At 28.4% G+C, this 11309-nt stretch overlaps 1 protein-coding gene across 1 annotated transcript; it reads left to right on the forward strand.

Moving 5' to 3' along the window:
* The first annotated feature begins 5673 nt into the window (after positions 1-5673).
* LOC100807950 (bifunctional nuclease 1) lies at positions 5674-9646 on the forward strand. Its single transcript, XM_026125467.2, has 11 exons — positions 5674-5950; positions 6339-6642; positions 6955-7125; positions 7234-7283; positions 7450-7506; positions 7620-7685; positions 7776-7850; positions 8235-8353; positions 8537-8628; positions 9265-9319; positions 9468-9646. Exons 2-11 carry the CDS (start codon positions 6348-6350, stop codon positions 9472-9474), a joined length of 987 nt encoding a protein of 328 aa, XP_025981252.1. The 5' UTR covers positions 5674-5950; positions 6339-6347; the 3' UTR covers positions 9475-9646.
* The last annotated feature ends 1663 nt before the right edge of the window (positions 9647-11309 follow it).

An 11309-nucleotide genomic window follows, 5' to 3' on the forward strand; every position in this document is an offset into this window, starting at 1 on the left:
TATATATATATATATATAAAAAGAGAAGGAGGGATCCACTTACTCTAGGAGTAATTATTTTAAAGTTACCTTCCACACACATTGTATTATTATATATTAAATTTTATTGAAATAATTAAATTAAAAAAATATATGATTATTTTAATTACTTTATTTAAAAATGATTGAGTTAAATAATTATTTTATTAATAAAAGATTAGGTGATTGATATAATAATTATAAAAGAAAGTGTAATAAGTTTGTATTATTACTATTGTAAAAATAATTATTATAGTAATAATATAATATTGTAAATCTAGTTTGGACAAAATATTTTTTATATTTGAATTGATAATTCATGATCATGATTTAAATCTTATTATGTTTTTATCTTAATATATCTTGAAAGAAAATAAAATATTAGATAATACTAATAGTTATATAAATCTAGATAGTAGAATAGAAAAAGATAAAAAAAAGTTTTGATTAGTCAAATATATTGAGAATATATCTCACGTGATTCAATCTTAAATTATATACTCTTGTACTTATATAAGGATAAATATAATTCTATTCTCCTATAATTTTGTAGATGATTTTTCTTAGAGAATAAAAAATTAATAAATTATATAAGATTGAGAAAAAAAGAAATAAAGAAGAAGAAAAATAAGTTAAGAATACATGAATTGTATGCTTAAGAGAATTGAAGTGAGGAAAACAACTTTTTTTTTTCTTTTAAAACTCTCCATGCTACGTTTTTTATAGATATGTTTTTTGTGTCTTTGATATAGAAAAGTTTTTGGTTAGTGAAATTAATTGAATAGTTTGTGATTGCTCATTGTATTGAGTGTAATTTCTAGTTGGATAGAATTGTTTGCATATATGCATTACATTGAGTGTTGTTATTTGGTGTATACTTGATATTAATTCCACTTTATTCAATTCCCTTATTCATGGCTTGATTGATTGATTATACATTGACGTTGCGTCTTCCCTGGTCCGTGTTTTGCTTTTATTTAAATATGTATACCTCACATGAGATATTGATACTTCTGGTCCATATTAGTTCTCACATAGAAGAGTTTGTTTACGTGAAAGTGCTTTACAATTAATTATAATATTGGTTTATGTTAATATTGAATTTTTATGATGTTATAATGTTATGGGTATGCTATTATAAATTATTGTTGGTGCATGGGATTAGAGAATTTATTCTGTAATTATTTGGAATTATACTTTATAATTATGTGTGAGTTTGTCATATACTTCTAAAAAGGGATGACAATGTACATTCTATTTTGATAAATTAATATGAGATATCTCTATTTGGGATGCCAATGAAATTTATAATGGATACCTTTATTTTGGAAGGAGACTATATTTATAAAAGATACTTCCATCTAAGATGTGAAAAAGATTTGGGATACCTTCATCTATGATGGGAAAGACAATGAGACGTCATTATATGGATATAAGCTCATAAACACTTTGAAGAATTTAAGATTCACACCGATTTTGAAAACCAAATAGTTGAGTCTAGTGATTCTAGAAATCATTGAGTTGTGTATGTGATATTTGTTTGTTCTAAGAATTAAATGCATTGAAGTGTCAATATTTATTTATTGGAGTGCTTTTTCGTTGTGTGAATAATTTGTGGTTGTTTGATAAGTATGTATCCACTATTCTTAATCTTGTGGATATCACAATTGAATTTTTTTTATTATCGCCCACTGAAAATAATAGTATTTGGGAACTCTTTTAGAATTATTATCTCATAAAAGTATTGTTTTGAGAGTTTGAGAAAAAAACTTTTAGAATAAAAAAGAATTAAAAACTTAATTCATTATTAGTTAAATTTTATAGATGAACATATTTAAAAATAATATTATTAATTTATGCAAGGATTCATTTATTTATGATATTTAAAGTATTTTAAATGATTGTAGTTTCTAAATTCTTAATTTGTGGATATTTTAAAATATATATATTTTTATTACATGTTATTATAACGAAGAACATTAAAAAAAAGTAAAAGAGTTATGGAGATGAAAGAAGAAACTATCCATAAAATCAGCCGGACCCAGGGCACCCTTAGCCCTCATTTGTGTTGCATTTCACCCAGTGACAAGATGACAATCTCAAATTAACTTGGGAAATTTTAGGAGCTTTAGGAGGGTGGACCGGAATCAAAAAAGCCTTCAAGATTTTAAATTCCTTTATATCTAAAAACATAGTACCAAAACTTAGTTTTCCAACTAAATTAATACCAACTGAGTTGAATTCTGATTCTGACTAAACCAGATTGTGGAGATGATATAAACAACACCAGCAACAAGGACATCACGAGCCTAGGAGCTTCATTTTTTCTCAAATTTTAAAAACATCTATCATTGTTGAAGCATCAATTTGTGTTGAACAATGTCTTCAAACCAGCTCCAAAGGGACCAAGCAAAACAACAATCGAAGAAAAGATGATGTGTGTGTCTAGTGACATTCATCTATGGGTATTCTATTGTGTATGATGCGCTTAAGAAATCACCGACTTTCGCTGATAAGGAGCTATGAAGGTGATGAGGAATGTTGAGAAGATCAACAATGGGCTTTGACAACCATTGATCAATTTTATTATTGAAATTGATGAGTGCATCATGAATTCTTTTTTTTTTTTTAGTTTAATTTAATAGTAATTGTAGATAGGGTTTAGATGAAATGATGAAAGGATTACATTGTTTTTCCTAGTGATTATCATCATTTAAGGTAATTATCTCCTAATTTTCATTTCAAATTAAATCTTCCCTCCATCAAATTAGACAATATATAGGCTGAGTTTATATTTTATAGACTAGAATGAATTAAAATCTCGAAACATAAAAGAAATAAATAATCAAAACACTTCTCATACTGCACACATTCTCACAAATATATTTACAATTTTTTAATTCATAGAAATTAAACTTAAGTACAAATAAATTTACAACAATTTATATATACATATTACTCAACCAAATAAATTAAATTAAACACCTTAGACTTTAATTTTTTCTAACCTTCTTCTAAAAGTAAACGACAACTAATCAGGTAGTTATTATTAACAAGTCTATTCTTCATTGTATGGTAATTAATTAATTAATCAATCTAGAGTCAACATGGAAAATTTTCAACTAAGCTTTAGGACTTGAACAATTCAGAACATGACATTTTCATTGCACAAAATTCATTTACAATAATGAATTTCTTCTCAAGCTTTACTTCCATCAACGTAGTGGAATTTTATTTAATATTTAATTTTGAAATTAGATAGTATGTATCCAAATTATTAGCATTGGTTCAACGTTATTAGACTTAAAACGATTTTATAAAGATAATTTTTAAATAAAAAATTTAAAATTTAAATTAAAAGAAAAATAAATTTAGTTTTAAAAACACTTTTTGCTTTGTTTTCTTTCACCAAATGAAAGACAATATGTATTAATTTATTTATATTTTTTCCACTGTTTCAAAGGTACCATAATTAAAATCTGATTATTTTTTTAAAATAAATTGTCAATGTCATCTTTCAACCATTACTCTCCCTTCTAGTATTTTTTTTTTTTTTGGTGAAAGACTACAAATCAACCTCGAATCTCCTAGGGAGGGTAATACAAGCAGAATCCCTTCTCAAAGCATTACAAATTGAATAAAAAACTACTCTCTTCTATATGATCCTAAATTAGAGAAATAAAATTGTTTAAGTGATTCTTGAAATATTAAATATTTTCATTAGATTAATCCTTTTGTTAATGTATTTTAGTAAAGTTTAGAGACCAACTTGAAGGAATTTTTAATAGTTAGGGGATTATTGAATATGAATTTAAATACTTTCCGTACTACTTGTAAATTTATTTTATTTTGTGAATTATTTAAGAGAAAGAGTAATAGTGTTATTTTATTCATGCTTTACATGTTTTTGTCTCTGTCAACTTACAAATAAAATTAAGTCTTTAAGATAAATAAATATTTAAAGTAAACTATTTTAAACTCTACGTTACGTTGGTATTGTCAATAAATTGTTGTTACTAACAGTTTGTGTGGGATTTCCCAGATTACGTTCAAATACTGCCAACGTTTTTTTTAGTACAGACACACTCTCATTTCCATTCTAAATTTCTAATACATCCTTTTTCTTTCGGGTGTGTTTCGTTTTTTATACAAATTTATATTGTTAAAAATAGGTTTAATTATATTTTTAATCTTTCAGATATTAAACTAATAAAAAATTAAAGACTAAAACTAAATTTGATGAATTATTTAGAACCAAAATATATTTAATCCAACAATAATTTATCTACAAGTATCGTCAATTTGACAAATAAATTAGTACAATTAGATATTTTTAGGTTATTTAGCTCAAATATTTTATGTTTTTGTGGTTGGTAAACTGGATTTATTATTGACATACTGTGTTTAATTTGTCACATCAAGGGCTCGTTTATTTGTGTTTTTATTATTTTATTTTATTTTTTATTTCACTTTTAATTACAACATTGCCATTTTAATTTATTTTAAAGCTTTGTTCTATTTTCAAATATTTGTACATAAAACATTGAAAATGTTTTTTTTGTTTTTTCTGTTTTCTATACAAATCTTTGAAATAAAAAATAAATTAAAAATAAGGTAACATTTTTATAATTAAAAAGAAAAATAGAAAATAAAAATAAAAAAACATGAATAATTCCATGGAATATTAGATATATTCAGGATTAAGAAGCTTGTAGATAAGAGAAATTTTGAAAAGGTCAATCAACACAAATAAAACATGAGTAACTAGTATAGCATGATCACATATACATAATTAGAAAAAGTATGTTTGGGATAATGGTGAAAATTAAATTATTTTAATAATTAATTGTATATATAATTGATTTTTTTAGATAAACATATAATTAATTATTGTTATAATCGATTATAATTAGAATTAGTTTTTGTATGAGTAAGTTTGTTGAAAAGTTGTTCAAAAATTATTAATTTTGTTTGGATGCAACAAACAACAGGCTTACATAGTAAAGGTGTATGGAATCAGTTCAAAAGAAAAACAACTGTTAAGAAATAATTATAGACTGTAAATTTTCAATTTTAGCTTATTTTGTCAGAAAAAACTTTTTCCATATTTAAGTTAGGATTTCTAGACAATTTATTTATTATATTTAAGATTGGAGCTAATATTTTTTTTATAAACAGATGAAATGCTTCCAAATCAAATGAAGTGAAAAAAAAGCTTTCACAAACATGTTTTAAAAATATAATTATTGTCTGAGAATAAAAATATAATAAACCTTACAAATATTTACTGAAATTGACTAAACAGAAATTGGTCAAAAACACACACGAAAACAAAGACAACATTCCCTCCCCCAAGCTGATTTTATTGTAGTATATATTTTTTTTATCATGTAAAATGATAGTTTAGACATTATTTTTTTAAAACAAATACTAACAAGTAGTCTAAGGATATTAATTAAGAAATTAATAACAATTTTTTTACTGTGCAAAATTATGTTCTTCATAATTATTTTTATATTTTCTTATAATTTACGCATTAAATGTTTTTCTTTAATCAATGCTCAGCATGCTGGATAGCAATATTTTTTTTATTGCGTTTTAATTCCAGCAAAGAAAAGTAGAAAGAAAGTGAAGGTGAGGGTATAACAGTGATTGTACCTTGTGTGATATGAATAATGATTCAATCTCAGGCAATTTTCACTTCTCTCTCTCTCTCTCTCTCTCTCCGTATTTATATGTTCAGTTCTTTGCTTTGACATCTTTCTCAAAGAATCTCTTATCTTCTTCTATTTCCCTTTGTCTCAACCTCGATTTCCCCCCTATTTTCTGATTAACTCTTTACACGATCTTATCTACGAATAATAAAAAATTAATTCCTCAATTGATTCTTTGTGGCGGTGTTCGATCGGTACCTGCATCTCTTCTTTTCCAGGTCTGAATCTAATACTCCAATTCATACTTACAAGGACATATCAGTTCGGTTCGGTCTTGTAATTGCAATTAATTTCTCCCTAATTTTGAATCATACTTAATCTAATTCGGTTATAGCCTTGTTTTTAACATAATTAATGCATGTAGTTTATGAATTTAATGGCTATATCAATCGATCAGAAATTATCCTTAATATAACTTTTCAAGGTTTGTGATTGGATTAGTAAATGCATATTAATTAATGCATGTAGTTTATGAGTTTAATGGCTATATCAATAGATCAGAAATCACCCTTAATTTGACTTTTAAGGTTTGTGATTGGATCATCGTGTAAGTGCAATAGATTATTTATTTATTGGTGTGTGTGTGTGTGTGTGTGTGGTGTATAGGTTTGGAGAATGAGTTCTGTGCAAGGACCAGTTGTGTGCCCTTCTGTCCGTGCCAAACAAGTAGGGTTCTGCAGCATTCCAATGATTGGGGCAGTGAAAATGAACGTTAGACGCATCCGAAGTGAATTTTGGGGTCTCAATGGCGCCAAGGCTAAACCCGGTTTTCTTTCTTGCCATATAAACACGCGAAAGTGCAAGACTGTGCATTGTACTTTTAACTCACCCTCCAATGACAGTGGAAGTACCGCTGACAATTTCAATGAAAAAGATGAAGATTATGTTATTTCTAGTGTAATTGAAGCTGGTATGACAATTTCATTATCGATAAATTGATTAAATAACATTTTGATTGTTTTTTACTTATATACATTATGCGTTAAATTGTCCACTTGCTTAAAAGTTGGCATTCGATGATCAAGATTGCAATATGTTGATATTATCAATGTAGTGCATTGTTTCTAGATAGCATGGTTACATGTCTTTGGAGATACAAGTATGTGTGTCAATTTGGGCTAACTGAATGTCTATAATGCTAGTGCAAGAAGCTCTGGCAAACAGTGTCTCCTCCCCATTTGGCTCTTATGAAATACACTTGTTCTGTGGTTTTGTTGACTAGTTGAGGTGAAGAGTGGAGCAGATGGTTTCATAATCAAAATGAGGGACGGAAGACACTTAAGATGCGTCCATAACAATCCCCAGGGAGGACATCTTCCAGATTATGCACCACATCCTGCTATTGTATTGAAGATGGAAGATGGCACTGGTCTACTTCTCCCTATAATTGTTTGTATGTCACTATATTTTTCTTTTTATCGTGGAAACTTTTTTCTTGGATTTGATTTTGATAATTATATATCCATACGATTGTTAATTTCTGGAATGTGTTTATTTGCAGTGGAGATGCCAAGTGTTTTGCTAATGGCAGCAATACGCAATGTTCCCATAGTATGTCCTCTTTGTCAGTTGAATTTCACTGTATTATCTATACATATCTGAATACTTCTTTTCCTTGTTCTTTCAAGATGTGTATTAATCATATGTTTGATCCAAAAATATTTTGGATTTATGTAATATGGCCATATGGATACTAATTATCTGGTCACTATATCAGGCTAGACCTACTTTGTATCAAGTAGTGAAGGAGATGATTGACAAGATGGGTTACGAAGTAAAATTCTGTTTATCTTTATACTCTTACTCCTAATTGTATTGTCATCTTTCCATCATTCAGGTTCCACGATGAAATTAAGAATCAAATCATGTTGTTTCCTGCTTCCACAGGTCAAATTTGTCAGAGTAACCAGGAGAGTTCATGAGGCATACTTTGCTCAGTTATATCTTACCAAGGCATGTACTTTGTACACTTCCTCGCCCCCACCCAAAAAAAAGGCCCCCAAGTGTTGTATTGTATAACAGTTAAAATTATATTTGGTATAGGTTGGAAATGACGCAGAATATGTGAGCTTTGATCTTCGACCTTCAGATGCTATCAATATTGCAGTAAGATGCAAGGTAATATTTGTTAATTTAGGTATTTGAATACATCATTGACTGCATCGTATTGCATTCTCTTATTGGTTTGTTTAGTAGTTGTTCACTTTTTCCCCTGGTTGATATTATTAGAAAAATCAAGTGCTGGCAGGACTTTTTTTGACATTTTTATTATCAGAAATGGTTAATTGTTGATTTGAGGCAAGTTTCATATTCTTGCATGCACTGTTTGTTTGTTTTCATTGAATGCCATATCCTAAAGTTATACTAGTAAAAATGAAACTATTTTACCAAATCCCAAAGTTGTACTAGTTTCATATCCTTGGATGCACTGTTGGATTGTTTTTGATTAAATGCCAAATCCTAAGGTTTATCAGAGATTTTACTATTTTACCTGTGCTGTAGGTTCCTATACAAGTCAACAAGTACTTGGCATACAGTGATGGTATGAGAGTAATTGAATCAGGCAAATTGTCAACACAGTTCCCTGGTATGGATGGCCGACTATTCACTGAAATGGACCGGTATGTTTGTGAAAAGGATGCCTTATTGTTTTAAGGCAATATCAATTGTCTGTAGTATGTGTAATTTCTGTTCTTGATATTTATTATTTAAAGAAAATAAAAAATCTTGGAATATGTGTCGTTGTTCGAACTTTTTTTTCATTGTGAAAATGCATCTTTTATATAAAAGTGACGTAACTGCAGGCCAAGTGGTCAACCTTGTGCCGAGACCACGGAGTTTAATCTTTTACACAATATGTTGAAAGCTGTTGTTGAAGAACGCTATAAAGATGCTGGTAATAATTGTGTTATGTATATTGCTTTAATCTATTGATTGTGTTTTAATGTTTTTGAGTTTTTTTAATGTATGATGTATGACAAAAAGTGCTTTGGATGGTATATGTGATTTTGATGATAGTGGCAGCCAATCATGTCCCTTGTGAACAGGTTTGGTATTTTTTACCCTTGTTAGTTGGAGTAGTATCAGCATGCTAATTGTCCTTTTGGTTAAGGATCCTCTCATGTTAGTATTCTTAAAACACGACTTTTTCAGGTTAGCAAGTCACTTGAGTAGATCCTAATACTTTCTTCTTTCGTCTGCTCTATATAGTCTATAAGCATTTGGTATCTTAAGTTTTAATCAAAACAAATTTGTATGCCATATGCCCCTGGCATTTAGTAGGAAAACTGTGATAGATGGGCAACTTTAATTATCATAATCAGAACATGCTTTTGCTAAGCATTTATAGTTGTATTTTTATATACCTGTGAGTTTAACATGTTCTAGGAATCTAGTTCTCTAGATAAGTGGCTTTTGCATTGGATTGAATTTTGATGTAAGAGTCTTTCAATATACATTTGTTTTGGACTACAGTATTAATTGTACGTCTCTGATGTTACTTACACTTCTCATGTTTCTGATGCAACCCCAGCTTTGTTCAGGGACCAACTTAATCAACTTAGGGCGGGAAAAAACATGAAAAACAGGTATGAAGCTTATTTGACATGACAAATAAATGTTTGGCGAAAGAATTCTATACGCGAGTCATTTTTACCCCAACCCAGAATTGTCTTCTGGTCCTTTTGTTCTGTTGGACAGCTTGAATGCTCGTTGACAACTTTTATTTTGTTGCAGATTCTGAATGCTTTAATTGTAAATACAATCTTATATTAGAATATCGATGGGGTTCGGTACAGCTGAGCTGATTGCAGTCATGTCTCTCCCTTCCTCGGTCTATGTATGCTTACATTGTCTGTGTATATTTGTATATTGTATATATTTATAAACATTAATGCTAATGCAGTCATGTGAAACTTTTCACTGCTTTTCTGAGGCTTGTTTCAATCTTCAAAAGCTGTTAATATGTAATGTGTTCTTTTATCCATAAGATGCAGTATGTGACTGATGAATGTGTTTCGCTGTATTATTAAAATATTTGGGATGATTAGATAAAATGCTGTAAATATGTTACTCAGTTCCCAGTTATTTGTGCGTTTGTTTTATTTTTAGGTAGACTAGCTAAATAGAAAACTTTTAAATGCATTTGTACTCTGCTTATGCTGAGAAGTAAGAACTTTTGTTCAAAATGGTCTTGGATTTAACATTGCTGCAGCCTAAAATGTAGATAACCAGTATGGGAGCTTAAGCAGGTGACTTTCAAAATTTGAAGTCACAGGACTTAAGATTTTGAGGTGGTAAGAGGACACAAGTATTTTTAGATATACTTACTATAGTTAATAGTTCCAAAAGAATGAAATCGTCTCATTACAAAAATTTATAATAATATTTGGACAATTTACAATAGGTTACAAACAAAAACAAATTTTTTTTAACTGTAAACATTAGTTTGTTAGCTTTATTTGAAATATCTGGTGATGGACAAAAAGTTATGATAATCGTATCTATCCTCCTGAATTAATCTTAAATTAAAGACATGCTAGATTCTCTTTTCATTTTTTATAAACTTTTTAAAAATACTAAAGAAGCGAATTGCCTTACGGTTAAAGAAATGTCCATGGTCCCAGCTTGTGTAATGATTTGTAAAATGTTTATTATTATTTATTATTAATGTTGTCTTTACGTGGGCTTAAAAAAAGGAAAAAAAAAACTTTGCGTGAATATACAATATTACGATTTCTTATTTCTTAAAAGAATAATGGGAGTTGGCTTTGCATTCAATTGAAAAATCATGTTACACGAATTATATAAAATTTATTAAAAAAAATTGATGCTAGCCAATCTCTATCATAGAATGATACATTATACACAATAGAATAAAAATAATGAGTGAACCATAAAAAAGGAAAAAGAGTTGATGAGGAAGGCGTAGGTAGCATAGCACCAAGCAACCAACTACCACCGCACCCACGGCGAATTCCTGCCAAGTTTGAGATGATAATTAATGGTGGACTGACCTTAAGACAAGGTGGCTAATAATGCAGTAATGGTAGGACCCGGAAAATGAAAAGCCATACCATGTAAAATTGGAGTGGAGCATTCATAATTTCAAATAATATTATATTTTAATTTAAAGAAAATATTGCTGAACTGCATCGTTGATTTGTTATGCACATAAACATTATTGTGGAGATTATTTTAAAAAGTGAAATCACAGATCATATCTATTTATTACAAAATTAACCACTATTTTTTTATATATAAAATTTTAATTAAGTTGAGTTTCAAAACTTCACTACAATCAGAACCGACATCAAATTGAAAGAACATTTACAATTGTATTTACACATTATACATTAATAAGATTTTCATATGGGCAATAAGATTCAAACTTACATCCTTATATATAAAATGAGTTTGATCTTTATCAATTATGATAATTTTGTTGGGGAATTAAAATTTATTTAACGGTGAAAAAAATTAGTGTTAATATTATTTTTTAAGGTAAGATTAGTGGTAATATATTCATTCAAAAAAATATAGTGTTAATAGATAGAATCATGCCACAATAATACTAAA

Source organism: Glycine max, chromosome 14 (genome assembly GCF_000004515.6).
Source record: "Glycine max cultivar Williams 82 chromosome 14, Glycine_max_v4.0, whole genome shotgun sequence".
Lineage (NCBI taxonomy): Eukaryota > Viridiplantae > Streptophyta > Magnoliopsida > Fabales > Fabaceae > Glycine > Glycine max.

What these genes read in the sequence shown, in the direction of transcription:
- LOC100807950 (XM_026125467.2), top strand. Translation starts at nt 6,348, where the DNA reads ATGAGTTCTGTGCAAGGACCAGTTGTGTGCCCTTCTGTCCGTGCCAAA. An exon ending in ACTTCTCCCTATAATTGTTT is followed by an intron (nt 7,126 to 7,233) that starts GTATGTCACTAT and finishes GTTTATTTGCAG; the next exon opens with TGGAGATGCCAAGTGTTTTG. An exon ending in TTGACAAGATGGGTTACGAA is followed by an intron (nt 7,507 to 7,619) that starts GTAAAATTCTGT and finishes CTGCTTCCACAG; the next exon opens with GTCAAATTTGTCAGAGTAAC.